This window comes from Hyperolius riggenbachi, chromosome 3 (genome assembly GCF_040937935.1).
Source record: "Hyperolius riggenbachi isolate aHypRig1 chromosome 3, aHypRig1.pri, whole genome shotgun sequence".
Classification (NCBI taxonomy): Eukaryota; Metazoa; Chordata; class Amphibia; order Anura; family Hyperoliidae; genus Hyperolius; species Hyperolius riggenbachi.
In genome coordinates, this window is record NC_090648.1 from 183,275,671 (window position 1) to 183,291,972 (window position 16,302).

The window sequence follows — 16,302 nt, forward strand, 5'->3', positions numbered from 1 at the left end:
TAACTATTAGGCAAAAATATGTGGGTTTTAATTATGGAGGCATGTATTATTTTAAAACTATAATGGCCGAAAACTGAGAAATAATGATTTTTTCCCCATTTTTTCTTATTCTTCCTGTTAAAATGCATTTACAGTAAAATAGCTCTTAGCAAAATGTACCACCCAAAGAAAGCCTAATTGGTGGCGGAAAAAAACAAAATATAGATCAGTTCATTGTGATAAAGTTATAGGCGAATGAATGGGAGGTGAAAATTGCTCAGATGCATAAAGTGAAACACAACTGAGGTCTGAAGTGGTTAAACAAAATTAGGCAGGTGCATAAATTTGGGCATCACAAAAAAAAGAAGTGAAATCAATATTTAGTAGATCCTCCTTTTGTAGAAATTACAGCCTCTAAACGCTTCCTGTAGGCTCCAATGAGAGACTGGATTGTGCTTGAAGTTAATTTGGACCATTCCTCTTTACAAAACATCTCCAGTTCGTTCAGGTTTGATGGCTTCCGAGCATGGACAGCTCTCTTTAACTCGCACCACAGATTTTAAATTATATTCAGGTCTGGGGACTGAGATGGCCATTCCAGAACATTGCACTTGTTCTTCTGCATGAATGCCCTAGTGAATTTTGAGCAGTGTTTAGGGTCATTGTCTTGTTTAAAGATCCAGCCCCGGCGCAGCTTCAGTTTTGTCACGGATTCCTGGACATTGGTCTCCAGAATCTGCTGATACTGAGTGGAATCCATCTGTCTTTCAACTCTGACAAGATTCCCAGTCCCTGCACTGGCCACACAGCCCCACAGCATGACGGAACCACCACCATATTTTACTGTAGGTAGCAGGTTTTTTTTCTTGGAATGTTGTGTTCTTTTTTTCTCCATGCATAACACCCCTTGTAATGCCCAAATAACTCAATTTTAGTTTCATCAGTCCAACGCACCTTATTCCGAAATGAAGCTGGCTTGTCCACATGTGCTTTAGCATACCTCAAGAGGCTCTGTTTGTGCGGTTAGTGGAGAAAAGGCTTCCTCTGCATCACACCCGCATACAGCATCTCCTTGTGTAAAGTGTGCCGAATGGTTGAATGATGCACAGTGACTCAATTTGCAGCAAGATGATGTTCTAGGTCTTTCTTGCTGGTCTGTGGGTTGACTCTGACTGTTCTCACCATTCGTCACTTCTATTTATCCGAGATTTTTATTGGTCTGCCACTTCGAGCCTTAACCCTCCTGGCGGTTTGCTAAAAAATCGCCAGGGGGCAGCAAATCTTTTTTTTTAATTTTTTTTTTTTTTTCATGTAGCGAGACAAAGTCTCGCTACATGATAGCCACTGCTCAGCAGCATCCCCCCAGCCCCTCCGATCACCATCGGCGATCAGGAGATCCCGTTCAAAGAACGGGATCTCCTGGAGGGCTTCCCCCATCGCCATGGCGACGGGGCGGGATGACGTCATCGACGTCGTGACGTCAAAAGGGATTCCGATCCACCCCATAGAGCTGCCTGGCACTCTGGGGGGGGGGGGCGGCTGCGGCGCGACGGATAGCGGCGGCGATCGGGCACTGTAAAAAAAAAATTATGCAAATCGGCCCAGCGGGGCCTGAGCGGTGCCTTCCGGCGGCATAGCCCGAGTTAAGCTCGGGCTTACCGCCAGGAAGGTTAACTTGAACTTAGCCTGTGGTCTTCCATTTCCTCGATATGTTCCTAACTGTGGAAACAACTGAAATCTGAGACAACTTTCTGTATCCTTCCCCTAAACCCTGACAATCTTTGTCTTCAGGTCATTTGAGAGTTGTTTTGAGACCCCCATGTTTCTACTCTTCAGAGAAAATTAAAAGAGGGGGGAAACTTACAATTGAAAACCCTTAACTACTCTTTCTCATAAATGGATTCCCCTGTGTATGTAGGTCTGGGGTCACTGAGCTTACCAAGTCAATTTTAATTCCAATACTTAGTTCTAACAGTTTTGGAATCAATAAAATGACAAATTATGGACCTGCCTAATTTTATTTAAACAATTATTGTGCACTTTCTGTATATCCAATACACTTCATCTCACGTCTCAAATATCACTGTGTGTCTCCTATATGATATATTTAACTGACATTTTCTATTGTGACAACCAACGATTTATACAGAAAAATTATGACGATTAACAAGGTTGCCCAAACTTTCACATCCCACTGTGTGTATGTGTATGTATATATATATATATATATATATAGAGAGAGAGAGAGAGAGAGAGAGAGAGAGAGAGAGAGAGAGAGAGAGAGAGAGAGAGAATCAGAATCCCTGTTTTTAAAAAGGATATCACAGCCAGTTTCAAATTACAGATAATAGTTTGCGTAATTTTTGTAATGGCATTTCATTATTTACTTATCAGTTAGATAAGTGTAAATTCTGAACAACTTTCACTATAAGGAGAAGCATTTTATTGTCTCTGACAGCTGATGTATGTGGCTAGGGACCAGAGATCATCTCTCACACAGAAGCTGGGGGCCTACAGTCCATAACTCTCTTGAGGTATTTCCTTGTAGGACCTAATTACACTGATTTGTTTTTGTAAGATGGAAAAAAGTGAGACCCCCCTCCCTCAAACATTCATGACTATTTTTCAGCAGTCATGGAAAACAGGTTAAGGAAAGCACATTCCAGCAGCTGCATTTCATTTGAAAGTTATGAGTTTTGTAATGTAACTTCCCAAATTAGGTTTCAATGGGACCTTGCTACAGCCGCGGGGCACATCCAGTGGATTCCCTGCAAAGTGCGTATCCGGAGTTGTCTGTAAGTTGAAGATCTCTTCAGTGCTAGCAAGCAGTAAAAGCTGTATTACACTGTGACATTACGGCTTTGCTTTGGAACTGTACAGTACTCTTCTTATGAGACTTAAAGTATAAACAAAGCTTGTTAACTAAGGACAATGTAACACCAGTTTTGGACAAGCCACTAAGTTATGCTATAAAATAAATATAACCGAAAATCTGACTTAGGCGATGTGATCAGCTTAACTGTTTACAGATGTGCAGAAAGTGTCAGTTTCGCTACTGACCAGAAATCCAACACATAACAAAAAAAATGGGCCTGCTAAATAGCTAGCTGTCGATGAGGCCTCTAACAATGAGAATCTTATATCACATTCAAGTGTTATAATAAAAATCCTTCAAATAATTAACTTTTACTCAGCACAGCAGCTGGCAGGATTACAAATTGGCTGTCTCTGCATATGATTTACAGTAATCAGAGAACATAATCCATTGTTATTTTGCATGGTTTGGTCAACTGTTCTAGACTGTGCTGTAGTGCTGCTAGACATTTTTACATGTTTTATATGTTCATTTAGCATGAATTTGAGATAACATAGTTTGCCATATCTGCATTTCGTTAAAATTAATTGATTTGTTTTAAAACAAATTGAGCCAAACTGGTACAAAGAATGAAGCTTATGCACCTACAGTGCTTTACTCTACTTGGAAAGCTTGATGGAGATGAGTTTTACAGAGATACAGTATACTATGAAGCGCTGATCTGTATTTTGCACATGTGATGTGCTCACAACACAGTTTTAAATAAATCTGATTCGCTTTACTCAGCTGAATTATTATAATAATTTGGTCTTATCATTTGCTTCTACCAGGGTGTGCAGAGTTTAAAATTAGGCACGAATGTGGCCTTATTGTTTAAATTATGCATCGTGTAAATGACAGATGTTTTTGCAGCAAAACTCCAGCATAACTGGGGATTCCCTCTACTGATAACTGTGTAGAATGATACCTTCTTTAAACCAAACTTATAAGATGTTAAAAAATTGGATGTGATACCTACAGTAAATACCATAAATTTGGAGGAACAGAGATGATCAACAAGATGCTAATTTTTCCAACTTGTGTTTAAAGTAAACCTGTGAATTTTGAAAATTAAAAAAAAAAACAAAAACTGTCCGGTTTTCGCCGTTGCTTTTTTAAAATCTAAAATCAATTTATGAAATGTAATTTCATCTGGCAAAATGGCTGTGACCCTGGAAGTAGTTCTGGGGTCACAACTATCTTCCCAGATAAAATCACATTTTATAAACTGATTTTAGATTAACCTCCCTGGAGGTAAGCTGTATGTTAATTGTATGTGTAAGCACTGCTGATAAATATAACATTAGTAACAAAGAAGAGAGACTCATTTTTATTTTCTGGTTAACAGCTACAATTTTAAGATTGCATCAAACTGTAACAGCTCCTGTTTAGAATCCAAACTCCACCTTGCTTAGCTAATGACCCTTTGCGCTTTCCTGTACAGAAGGCCTGAGCCCACTAACGCAGTTGTGTCCGCTTCTGGCCCCTTTTTAGCATCTGTAACATTGACGTGTAACTGAAAAGTGGACATAACTGCATTTGTGGGCTCAGGCTCTAAAACATTATTAACCTTTTCTGATTGTGATTTTTGCAAGCCTATCAATGAAGTTAATTTACATGATGAAGTAAATCTAGTTACCTTCAAAAGTGAATGCCATTTTCACATAACAAATGTGCTTACATTACATGCCCATCAATGCAGCACAATCTAAAAATGCCTCCCTCCCCCCAAAAAAATAAAAAAAAAATATACACACACACAATCAATCACAGGTCATGAAAAATAAGTAAATCTGTGTCAGATGTGATGACTTTGAAATACATTAGATGTGCAAGAAGTAAAAAATTACAGTTCTGCATGATGCACCAAATTCTAATAAGTTAACAGTAAGGAGAGTCAGTGAAAATTCAGATTCTAAAAATGATTTGTTGCATCTTCCTTAAAGAGACACTGAAGCGAAAAAAAATTATGATATTATGATTTGTATGTGTAGTACAGCTAAGAAATAAAACATTAAAGTGGAATATAACCCTGCATTTCAACTTTGCTCTAAAACATTATTTACAGTATATTATATGCAACCAGCATTTTTTTTTACTAGACCAGCACTGGAAGGGTTACACAGGGCTTTAAAGTTCCTGGAGATTTCTGCAGACGCATCCGAAGCTGACATAGATACATTTTGTTTACATAAATGTATCTAAGTGTTGAATGTGACTCACTCTCTCTGACTGAGAAGGAGCTGGAGGACAGCCAAAGAGTGTGTAACATTTCTCAATAGATACATTTAACTAAATAGAATGTAACAATCTGAACTTCTGCATATCTCTCCATGGAACTTTAAACCTCTGTGTTTAACCCTTCCAATGCTGGTCTAGTAAAAAAAAAATGCTTTTTGCATATAATATGCTGTAAATAATGTTTTAGAGCAAAGTTGAAATGCAGGGTTATATTCCGCTTTAAGATCAGATACACCAGTCTAATTGTTTCCAGTACAGGAAGAGTTAAGAAACTCCAGTTGTTATCTCTATGCAAAAAAAGCCATTAAGCTCTAAGACTTTCAAAGTCCTGGAGAGGGCTGTTTTCTGACTTTTATTATCTCAACTGTTCCTGAACTATTTACTTTTTCTCTGCCAGAGGAGAGGTCATTAGTTCACAGACTGCTCTGAAAGAATCATTTTGAATGCTGAGTGTTGTGTAATCTGCACATATTATAGAATGATGCAATGTTAGAAAAAACACTATATACCTGAAAATAAAAATATGAGAATATTTTCTTTGCTGCTAATCTTCTAGTAATCATTCATAGTACACAACCAATTCACTATCATATGTTTTTTTCGCTTCAGTGTCTCTTTAAGACTTTGTCATGAATGAACTTGTTTCAGAAATACATGTAATTAAACTAACAAACTGAATTCTATAAAATGCAAAATGTGTATATTTGGGTAGGGGGAGAGTTTGACTGTAAGCAAATGGCTTACTAACCTTTATACTGCTTGTCAACACTGTCAGCAGCGTGTCCAGGTTCACAGTACTTTTACAATCAAAGGCAGTCTTGCAAGTAGACCAGTCTTTGGGATATGCAAATGAAGCGTGTAGCAGATATATAATACTGATGACAGGTATTCTTTGTGGGCAAATTATATTTTGGCATTAGAAAATACCCTTTTACAAAGTAAGGATTGAAAAAAGTGTAAACATGCTACAGAATGAAGGCATCTAAAGCATGTAAGTGCGCACTTATGGGAATTAAAGAAACCTCTGGGTTCACGTCTGTTGTGTTCTGCTTAGGTAGGACACGAGAAACATGGCAACATGCTTTCAATGATTTACTTGGATTACAAATGGAAATTATGCAGTGTATAATAGGTCCATCATCTCCAATAACAACTTGCATAAGAAATGAAAAAAAAAACAAGAAAAAGGAAGTATGTTCTTATGGAAAATACACAAAGTATAAATCCATAATAAAACAGATCATACGTCGTCTGTCAGATTTAGGAAAAACTGATATGAAAGGGCGCAGTACACTCTACTCTTTGCTTGCCCTGTTGCCTTATTTAGAAGAGACAACATTTTCACACTTACCTAAGTCGTATTGAAAACTGCATTATTTTGGGATACCTGCATGTTCCAAAACAGGCTTTAGAAAATGTTGTTATAGTGTTCACATTGTGCTAAAACAGATTTATACAGTTGAGCTAGTGTTGGGCGAACACCTGGATGTTCGGGTTCGGGAACGTTCGCCAAACATGGCCGCGATGTTCGGCATGTTCGGGCCGACCCCCGAACTCCCCGAACATCCCGCTTTTGGGGGCCCTATGGGATCGCAAGCATAAGGGGGGAGCATGCCCCGATCGCGGGGGGGGGGGGTCGGAAATTCCCCCCACCCCCTCCGCTAGCGCTTCCCCATACAAAAGTTTGACGAAAGTAAAATAGTACCGGTGGTGGTGACTGGCTGCTGCAGTGGCTGGCTGGCACTATGAAGTGACTGAGGAGGAGGAGTCGGAGTAGGCCGCGTTGAGGGAGGCTAGGCAGCGGGCGGTTCAGCGGTAGTACCCTTGTGGTATTTCCGCCCTTTCTCTGACCTCACGTCCTCTGCATACGAGGGTACGCGTCACGCGTACCCTCGTATGCGTCATCACGCAGAGGACGTGAGGTCAGAGAAAGGGCGGAAGTACCACAAGGGTACTACCGCTGAACCGCCCGCTGCCCAGCCTCCCTCAACGCGTCCTACTCCGACTCCTCCTCCTCAGTCACTTCATAGTGCCAGGCTGCCAGCCAGCCACTGCAGCAGCCAGCCACCAACACCGGTACTATTTTACTTTCGTCAAACTTTTGTATGGGGAAGCGGGCAGAGGGGGGAGCGCTAGCGGAGGGGGTGGGGGGAATTTCCGACCCCCCCCGCGATCGGGGCATGCTCCCCCCTTATGCCTGCGACCCCATAGGGGGGCCGTATTCGGCCGAACAGGGCCCTGTTCGACCAAACACGGGCCCTGTTCGGCCGGGCATTCAGCAGTTCGGGCGAACCCGAACAGTTTGGCCGAACACCACCAGGTGTTCAGCTGAACTCGAACATCACCCGAACAGGGTGATGTTCTGCAGAACCCGAACAGTGGCGAACACTGTTCGCCCAACACTATTGACAGCCATGCGGCATGCAGTCATGTATCTGCCATGGTGAAGATTAATTTCCAATGTATGAACAAGAACAATTGTGCACCTGATTTTCAATTACAATTAGGTATAACTTGAATCTACCATTGCTCTTCCTGTGAAAGGCTATATGGTCATAGAATGTACAGCGTGCATTTGTAGAGTAAAGTGGGATAAAACGCTGACATTCAAAAGAAAATGTGTTTTCCTAATTTTTATTAGCCATGCAGTTATAATATTTGCTTTTGTGCTCAAGTAACATTGTCTATTTACAAATTCCCAAAGTACAATTTATCTGTAGTATTGTCTATTTACGAATTCCCAAAGCACTGTTTATCTGCTCTGAAAGCTGCCATTGTGTTTTATTGCATAGCTGCTCTATTTATATATTAAAATATATCTAGTGATCACTACTCAGTTCTTTCTTTCTCAGCTCAGTACAGCCTTAGTTTCGACATTTTGCTAATGTTTATTAAATTTATCTGACAAAGGAATGTAAACAAAAGATAATGTTATCACCTCTTTGGATGCAGCCAGAAGCTTTCCACTGAAACAAGGAGCTTTACACTGAAGAATAGGTATCATCAATGAGATGCAAATTTTTATGCAAATATAGGCAGTTTGAAAACAGACCAATTAATTTAAACCCAAGTTGAAATTGATTGGTCCATTTTCAAGCTGCATATATCTGTACAAAATTTTGCATCAACTGGGAACAAGTTTCATATCTGTGATCATCCCTACTGAAGAACAACTTAACTGTTTGAATGTTGTTCTACTACAGTTTTTTTTGTGGTAGTAGATTTTATGCTGTAAAGAATATTTTAGAACAAAGAGGAAATGCTGTGTTTCATACCGCTTTAAGTCTCAGTGTTCTAATCTTGATGCCTATGATGATAAATGAAATGTGAATACTTGTATATCGCTTTTCTCCTACTGTACTTAAAGTGCTTGAGAGCAGCAGCCCCTTAGGGTGGGCTTGGCAGGCTACCATGGAGCATTAGGGAGCATTGATCAAAGACTACTTAAAATAGGTACTGGCTCCAGCCAGTATTTGAACCCTGGCCCCCTACATCAAAGATGGTGTCTTTAAAGCAAACCTGAATGAAAATAAACGTATGAAAAATGCATTCTATATGTTTTACTAATGGTGAATACAACATTAGTAACAAAGAACAGATTCTCATATTTTTATTTTTATTTTCAGTTTAAAGCAAACATCAAGTTGACATATTTGTCATATTTACATTTCAGGAAGCTAGAGTGAATTCAACAAGCTCTTTTGCATAGATCAGGGATGTCCAACTCCAGTCCTCAAGCGCTGAGGTCATTGCACATTGTTTGCACAACTCGACTCAATTATTGGGACTGAATGATGAAAGGTGTGGTTCATGAAGTAGAATACATTTATCCTTTTTTCAGTCCATCCTAAACACTGACATGGCTATGGTACTAGAAGACTGGAGTTGCACCACCCTGGCATAAGTAAGAGTTTGTAATACTTGTGAAAGAAGAAAACAGAAAGAGACTTCAGACAATTTCTTAGTAGGAATTAAGGATGGTCAATGAGCTGTACAATGTTACGAGTTGATACAAGAATATGCACATTTTCAATGCAAATTAACGCTTGAAAATTGACCAATCAAATTCCACCTTGGCAGGACTCCATTGGTCCATTTTCAAGTTGAATCAATCTACATGAAAATTTGCGTAATCCTGCATCAATGCTGAATAATTTACATCTCATTTACCATCCCTAGTCTGTAAATACAAGCTTCAAAAGGGTGTCATTGGGCTATGATTGTGTATCAAATGTAGAAAAGCTGTTATGATATGGGCACAAATTGAAGAGCAGTTAACAGATCATGTCCAGATACACGCATTGTAAACTATGTAGGAGTGCCATACCAGCAATGTAGCACATTTTCCCATTGGCTGCATTATTGTTGCGTGCCAATTGAATTACACCTTGGCAGGATTCTAATTAACCATTTCTAGCTGCATAATTTTGCATACAAATTTGCATAATCCTGTATCAACTCCCATTGGCTTACCTTGATGGACGGGGTCAGGAGCCAATGAAAATGGCTCCTGACCGGCGCACAGAGCTCTGTCGTCATAGAGACAGCAGAGAGAGGGACCTGCGGCAATGGGAGAGCGGTGTGACAGATAAGAGCAGTGGATAGTCAGTAAGCGCCGTTTTGCGGTACGAGCAGTCTCTGGTCCTTATGGGGCCAGAGACTGCTGGAACGGAATTAGTTAAGGTGCGTACACACACCAAATTTTACCACTTTCACGTAGTATGAGGGCCAATGGATTTTGAAAACTATGAACAGATTGTATAGGTAACCTCTCATAATACTCTATGGAATAAGATTTGGATATAGCTTACTGAGGTGGTGGCTTAACGTCATGTTTTCATTCTGATGATTATAGTTTGTCATTTTGTATTTCATAGATTTCCTGCATTGACAAAGACTCTTGCTGATTTTTTAAAACTTTGGTTTTATTTCATACCCTGCTTAGGGATTAACTTCTTTTATGTTGACTCCATGTACATATTTGCATGTGGCAGGAGGTGACATGGATAGACTTCCATGCCAAATGGTTCAGTCAAACATATAGGGCTTGATTCAGAAAGCTGTGCCAACCGTTTAGCACGGGCATGCTAAACATTTAGCACGTGAAGTGCCGCTCACGGACTTTTGCGCGCGTAAAGTGCCGCGATTGCGGACATTTGCTTGCGGACTTTTGTGCGCGCAAAGTGCCGCGATCGCGAACATTTGTGCGCGATAACGTGGACTTTTGCACAAAAGTCTGCGTTATTGCGCGCAAATGTCCGCAATCGCGGCACTTTGCACGCGCAAGAGTCCGCGAGCGCCACTTCACGTGTTAACTGTTTAGCACGGCTTTGTGAATCAAGCCCATAGACTTTGTGTCTCAGCAGAGCCTTGTTAGTGGCAGCTGCTGAGGTGACAAGACCCTGTAATATACCACTCTGCTGTCATATTATCCTCTAAAGCTGGGGTCTCAAACTCAATTTACCGGGGGGCCGCAGGAGGCAAAGTCAGGATGAGGCTGGGCCGCATAAGGAATTTCACAATCGCGGCGCATCGCCGCCTCTGCCCGCCCCTCTCACACTTCCTTCATAGAGAGGGGCGGGGAGAGGTGGCGATCCGTGCGGCGATTGACGTCAGGAGGGGCAGAGCTGAAGCTGAAAGCTCTGCCCCTTCCAGTAAATGCTGGCGGATTGCCCTCCCGGGCGATTTGGGGGCTCTGCAGCCCTCGTTTAGCGGCGGATTACTTGGGAGCACTGAAGCGAACTATAAGGAAGCTTTTGCCGTCGAGGGCCACAAAATATTGTATCGAGGGCCGCAAATGGCCCTCGGGCCGCGAGTTTGAGACCCCTGCTCTAAAGCATTGCCTTAAATTAATCTGACAATTCAGAACACACCTGCAGGCTTTATTAATAAGCGTCTTGTTTTATCTACAACAGCACAAGATGCCATTTTCCAGCAAGCAATTCCTCAAAGACAGTTTGACCATTCAAGATGTTCTTGATGCAGATGACTCTGAACCAGACTCCGAGAAAGCATGAGCAATGTCTTAACATCTGTTAAAGCGAATTTGTACATTGTTACTTGTGGCTTAAATTTCAAATAAAATTAGAAGTAAATTTGTTTTCCATATTTATTGTGAGATTGATTTTTATGCTATAAATCATAACATTTTGAAATCGCAGATTATAAAGTGATACTTTGTCAAGTTATTAAAGAGGAAGAAAGGTATGCTGAATTAACAACATATTCAAAAACATGTAACAAATCCATTGACAATGGTTAACTGAACCTCATTTTTGTCCATTTGTAGAAGACGTACTGGAAATACTTCTTATTGTATTGCAAACTTGCAGAATCCATGTGGTGCTTCCAAATCCTTCGTCTTCCTGCAAAGAGAACAGTTTTAAGTAGCGTGAATTTTTTTTTTTTTTATACATTTAACCCAAATAGCCAGAAAAGAGCAGTCAGACATACAGTAGTTGAGGCTTAGGTAAAAGATTTACTCTGGTTCAGCAGAGAATTAAGACAATCTGGCTTGGGGCAAAGACAACCAAGTAGCCTTGTAAGAGATAGAGAAGGGAACATCTTTTAAATGGGCTTCACAGAACAGATGTTATCTTTGCATTTTGTTTCAAACCGTGAAAAAGTTGGTTATAGTGTTACATTTATAAAATGTTGGTTCTAAATAACATTAAGCCCTTATACTCACCAAAGGAAAACTGAAAAAAATAAGATAAGGAGCCATTGATGATTTCCTATCAAAATTACTATTTCCCTAGCTGTTATGCTGATCTTACATCATGAATGCTTTATAAACAACAAACACAACATGTATTTAGAACAGGTGATCTGTGTGCGCTCAGTGACATGACTTGCAGCATGCTTGTTGTAGGACACCTCATAGGAATTTGTTCTCCAATCACAGTGCCGTGAGCAGCACAAAGCATTGTGATTGGCCAAATAGTGTGGGCGTAGATTGCTACAACATATCTTAAACCTAAAAGTTTGATAGGGTGCTGTCCACCAATCACGTTATAGGAATTTCCCTATAAGGTTTCCTGCTGGGTTCCCTAAAGTAGACTAGTGCCAAAGTTGCTGTCAGAGGATATTTTGGTACCATTCTATATTCATAGCTGCATTCGTAGGCAAAATTGTGAATGAGCCCCACTCCCTTGGATAAGAAGCAGCCCCACACATGAATGGTCTCTAGATGTTTTACTATTGGCATGAGACAGGACTGATAATAGCGCTCATCTTTTCGTCTCTGGAAAATCATTTTGCCACATGCCCCACACATTTGGAAAGGGGCTCAGAGAAAATGACTTCACCTCAGTTCCCAGAAGTCCAATCCTTGCACTTTGTGCAGAATGTCAGCCTGTCCCAAATGTTTTTGTTAGAGAAGTGGCCTTTTTGTTGCTCTTCTTGACACCAGGCTATCTTCCAAAAAGTCTTCGCCTCACTGTGTGTTCAGATGCACTCTCACACCTACTGGCTGGCATTCATGAGAAACACTGCACTAGTGGCACTCTGATCCGACAGCTGAATCCTCTTTAGGAGACAGTCCTGGCACTTGCTGGACTTTCTCGGGCACCCTGAAGCCTTGTTTACAGTGATCAGTTGTGTTGCAGAATTGTTCTGCATGTCAACTCACTGCCCATACAATTCTATAGTGCTTTTCTCAGTACTGCGTTGTAACTGATTGCGTTATTCTAACTCGCTGCATGCAGGCTTTGTATTAAAGGAAACTCAAGGTGAGAGGGATATGAAGTCTGCCATATCTATTTCCTTTTAAACAATACCAGTTGCCTGGCAGTCCTGATCCTGTGTCTCTAATACTTTCAACCATAGACCCTAAGCAAGCTTGCAGCAGATGAGGTACTCCGACTCAGGTTTTACTGGATTAGACATATGCTTGTTCCAGGGTTTTGACTCAGACATTACTTATGCCAGAACAGGGCTGCTAGGTAACTGGCATTGTTTACAATTAAATAAATATGGCAGCCTCCATATCCCTCTTGCCTCGGGTTCCCTTTAAAGTCTATGTCCACTCTCCATTAAAGTTTACACTCATTATGCAACTGACCACTGTGAAACTAACCTTCATAACAATTAAACCTCCTTGAAGTTTTTGGTGATCCAATAAATGGTTGATTTAGGTGCAATTTTTAGCAGCAATATCCTTGCTGGTGAAGCCCTTTTTATGCAATGCAATAATGACTGAACAGGTTTCCTTGCAGGTAATCATGCTTAACAGAGGAAGAACAATGATCTCAAGCATCAAGTCCGCTATTCTAACTCAATCAGTATGACAGAATACTATCCAGCCTTGTGAAAAAAAACACATTTTTATTAAAAATAAAATAAATAAATAATAATTTAAAAAAAAGCCTGCAGCAGTGATCAGAGCCCACCAACAGAAAGCTCTGTTGGGGGCAGACTCATTTGTGTGCTAAGTTGTATGGCCGTTCAGCACACTGTTAAAGCTGCAGTGTGCTGAATTGTAAAAAAATTTGCCTAGACACTAAGTGGGTGTAAGCCTGTAGTCCTTAAGTGGTTGAAGGTGGGGCTGAAATGCAATGGATTTTTTTTTGGGGGGGTGGGGTTAAGTTCATTTTCATGGCAAAGAATGACTTTGCAATTAATCTGATCATAATACTTTAGTATATGCAAATTGTCATCATAAAATCGGAAGCAGCAACTCACTTGGGGCTTTCTCCAGCCCCTTGCAGCCGACTGCCCCACGCTGTCACCTCCGCTACCTGTCCCAGTCTTGTAGATCAGTATTCCCTGTCTTGTAGATTGGCTGCACAAAGCGCCGCTGTCATTCACGGCCATGTGGGCCAGGGCTAACTGCGCAGGCGCAATACTGATCTACGAGACCGGGACAGCGGAGGTGACAGTGTGGGACAGTCGGCTGCAAGGGTCTGGAGAAAGCCCCAGGTGAGTAAAGCTAATTTTTCTTTTTTCCCCTGATAACTCCTTTAAGGGCCTGGTGCACAAATGTTTGGTAAATCCATGCGCACATAGCACACAGCAATTTTACCAGAACTAAGGCCAGGGAAGTAGCGTGCATTGCACAATTAGCACAACCTGTGCTGCCTGGGTAACTTGGACATTGCTATGGTAAATGCATTACTTACATAAGCAGTGTACCACCCTTTATCATAGCAACTAGTTCAACTACTACACTAACGTAAGCATGGGTAAAATTGGTGTGCGCTGCCCAATTCACTCTACTGAAAGTTAGTGCATCAGACACTCAACTCAAAAGCTTTACCTTAAAATAGAAAGTATTCCAAATATGGCTCACTTTTCCTCCAGAAAAACCATTGCACCAGGTCCAGGTTTTGTAGCAAACAGGCTTTGCTTCAATAATGCTGATTTGCGCTCATCTGTTTTGTAATATTTTTCTTGTACATTTAACAGAAAATCCTCCAACTTATCAGCGGGAACCATAGAAACTGTACAGCCACCCCATCCAGCTCCAGTCAGACGAGACCCAACAGCACCAGATTTCCTGGGGGTAAAAATAAAATAAAATTTAATTTAAATGCACATGTAGAGAAGGAATCGCACACCACCAGAGAGGTGCAGGATCAAAGCATCAATCCATGTAAATCCAAAAGAGCCGCACATTCAATGAACCAAGTCCACTTTTATTCAAGCATAGTAACACAGTTCCATTCCATAGACCAACGATTCGTTTTCGGGGCCCCGTGGGGTCCCCTTTATCAAGCTAACAACACAGAATGGTTGCATTTGAATTGAAATGCAACCTAGCCCTTCTCCGACCATGCCACCTCATGTAAAAAAAAAAGAGCCATATATGCATTTATAAGGCCTCATTCACAGTCACTTTTTCATTAATGCAGAATTGCAATGGAACTAGCAGCCCACATTAGTCAGTGAGCTTGATCATATCATACACATTTTTTAATTCCCATTAAAACAACCAAAACCTTGCTGCATTGTTCCGGGTCGTCTGCCCGTGGGTATAATTAATAAAGGTGCCTAGTAAAAAGAGCATGAGGTAACGCCGATAGTAGTATATTTACCGATATTCTACTATCCCCGATTTGAGATAGTAGAATGCCTGCAACTAAATCCAATTCCAGAATGTGGTGCCATTAGCTGTCTAATACTTTTATGAACAGAGTGAATGCAAATATACTGTACATGCCAGATTCCACTAAAGAGGAACATTGTGTGATGAGAATTAGAACGTTTTTTCTTGTAGCTCAAACAGCTTTGTATACCTATAGGATCCTGTGTTTCCTGACACTGGTTCCTTTGGGAAACATGTTCACAGTGGAGCAAGTCAGAGACAGATTGTAGAGCCATCTTTGACTGTTATCTGCTGTGTCTGATCTCAACTCCTGTGATGATCTCTACATAATTACCTTGTGAATATAGTGACTTGTTCTTGCCATAACAGCAGTATGTGGTTAAAAACAATGAAAGGTGCTAGGAATGAGTTTTTCCTCCTCAAATACGCTTTATTCGACACATACAAGTGTATGGTGTGTGGGCTTTTGGAGACTGCTTATACAATTTAAAATAATTCAAAATGTGGCATCATAAAAATGCATATAAAATTACTTTGTGGCAAAAAAATGCAAAGCAGGTCAGGTCTGGTACCCATGCTGCTGCCCCAGAGCTTTCCAGCATGTACAGGAGTAACTCCCACCTGTAAAATCTACATATTGTTGCTGACAACATATAAAATCAGTTTAAGGAAGCGGAATACTCACATACCTGCTGCCCTCAGATTCACCTCATGTCTTGGAGCTGCCAATACAAATACCCAACAGAAAGAAGGCTGGGCCATGAGGTCTCATAATTTTTTACCACAGAAGGTCATTTTATATACTTGTATACATTAATATGATGTCACTTACTGGGCTTTTTAATTTGCTAACTTTCCTTTTTAATGGAATTTCACTTTAACCACTTCACCCCAAAGGGGTTTTTACCCTAACGGACAAGAGTGATTTTCACCTTTCAGTGCTCATCCCTTTCATTTGCTAATAGCTTAATCACTACTAATTACAATGAAATGATCTATATCTTGTTTTTTTCACCACCAATTGGGCTTTTTGGGGTTGATATAGGTTTTCAGTAATTACTTTATTTTCTATGCATTTTAAAGGGAAAAACAAGGAAAAAGTGAAATACACTTTCTCCAATTTCATCCCCTGTAGTTTTAACCGGCTTAGCGGTATGGACGAGCTCAGCTTGTCCATGACCAC

The 16,302-nt window shown here is 40.7% G+C and overlaps 2 protein-coding genes across 5 annotated transcripts in view; one reads left to right on the forward strand and one right to left on the reverse strand.

Moving 5' to 3' along the window:
• The window catches only part of FAM227B (family with sequence similarity 227 member B), a 468,573-nt gene extending 457,391 nt beyond the window's left edge, over positions 1-11,182 (forward strand). For all 3 annotated transcript variants that reach the window (XM_068275409.1, XM_068275408.1, XM_068275410.1), the window contains one exon: positions 10,990-11,182. In XM_068275409.1, coding sequence (XP_068131510.1) covers positions 10,990-11,091 — 102 coding nt within the window. In that variant the 3' untranslated portion in view covers positions 11,092-11,182. The remainder of the gene's footprint in view (positions 1-10,989) is intronic.
• Positions 11,170-16,302, reverse strand: part of GALK2 (galactokinase 2) — a 306,129-nt gene continuing 300,996 nt past the window's right edge. The window contains exons 10-11 of one of the 2 annotated variants that reach the window (XM_068275411.1): positions 14,331-14,570; positions 11,170-11,439 (exon numbers count right to left, since the gene is read on the reverse strand). In XM_068275411.1, the coding sequence (XP_068131512.1) occupies positions 14,360-14,570 (211 nt within the window). In that variant the 3' untranslated portion in view covers positions 11,170-11,439; positions 14,331-14,359. Of the gene's footprint in view, positions 11,440-14,330; positions 14,571-16,302 lie in introns of those variants that run through there. The other variant, XR_011030291.1, reaches the window with a different exon arrangement.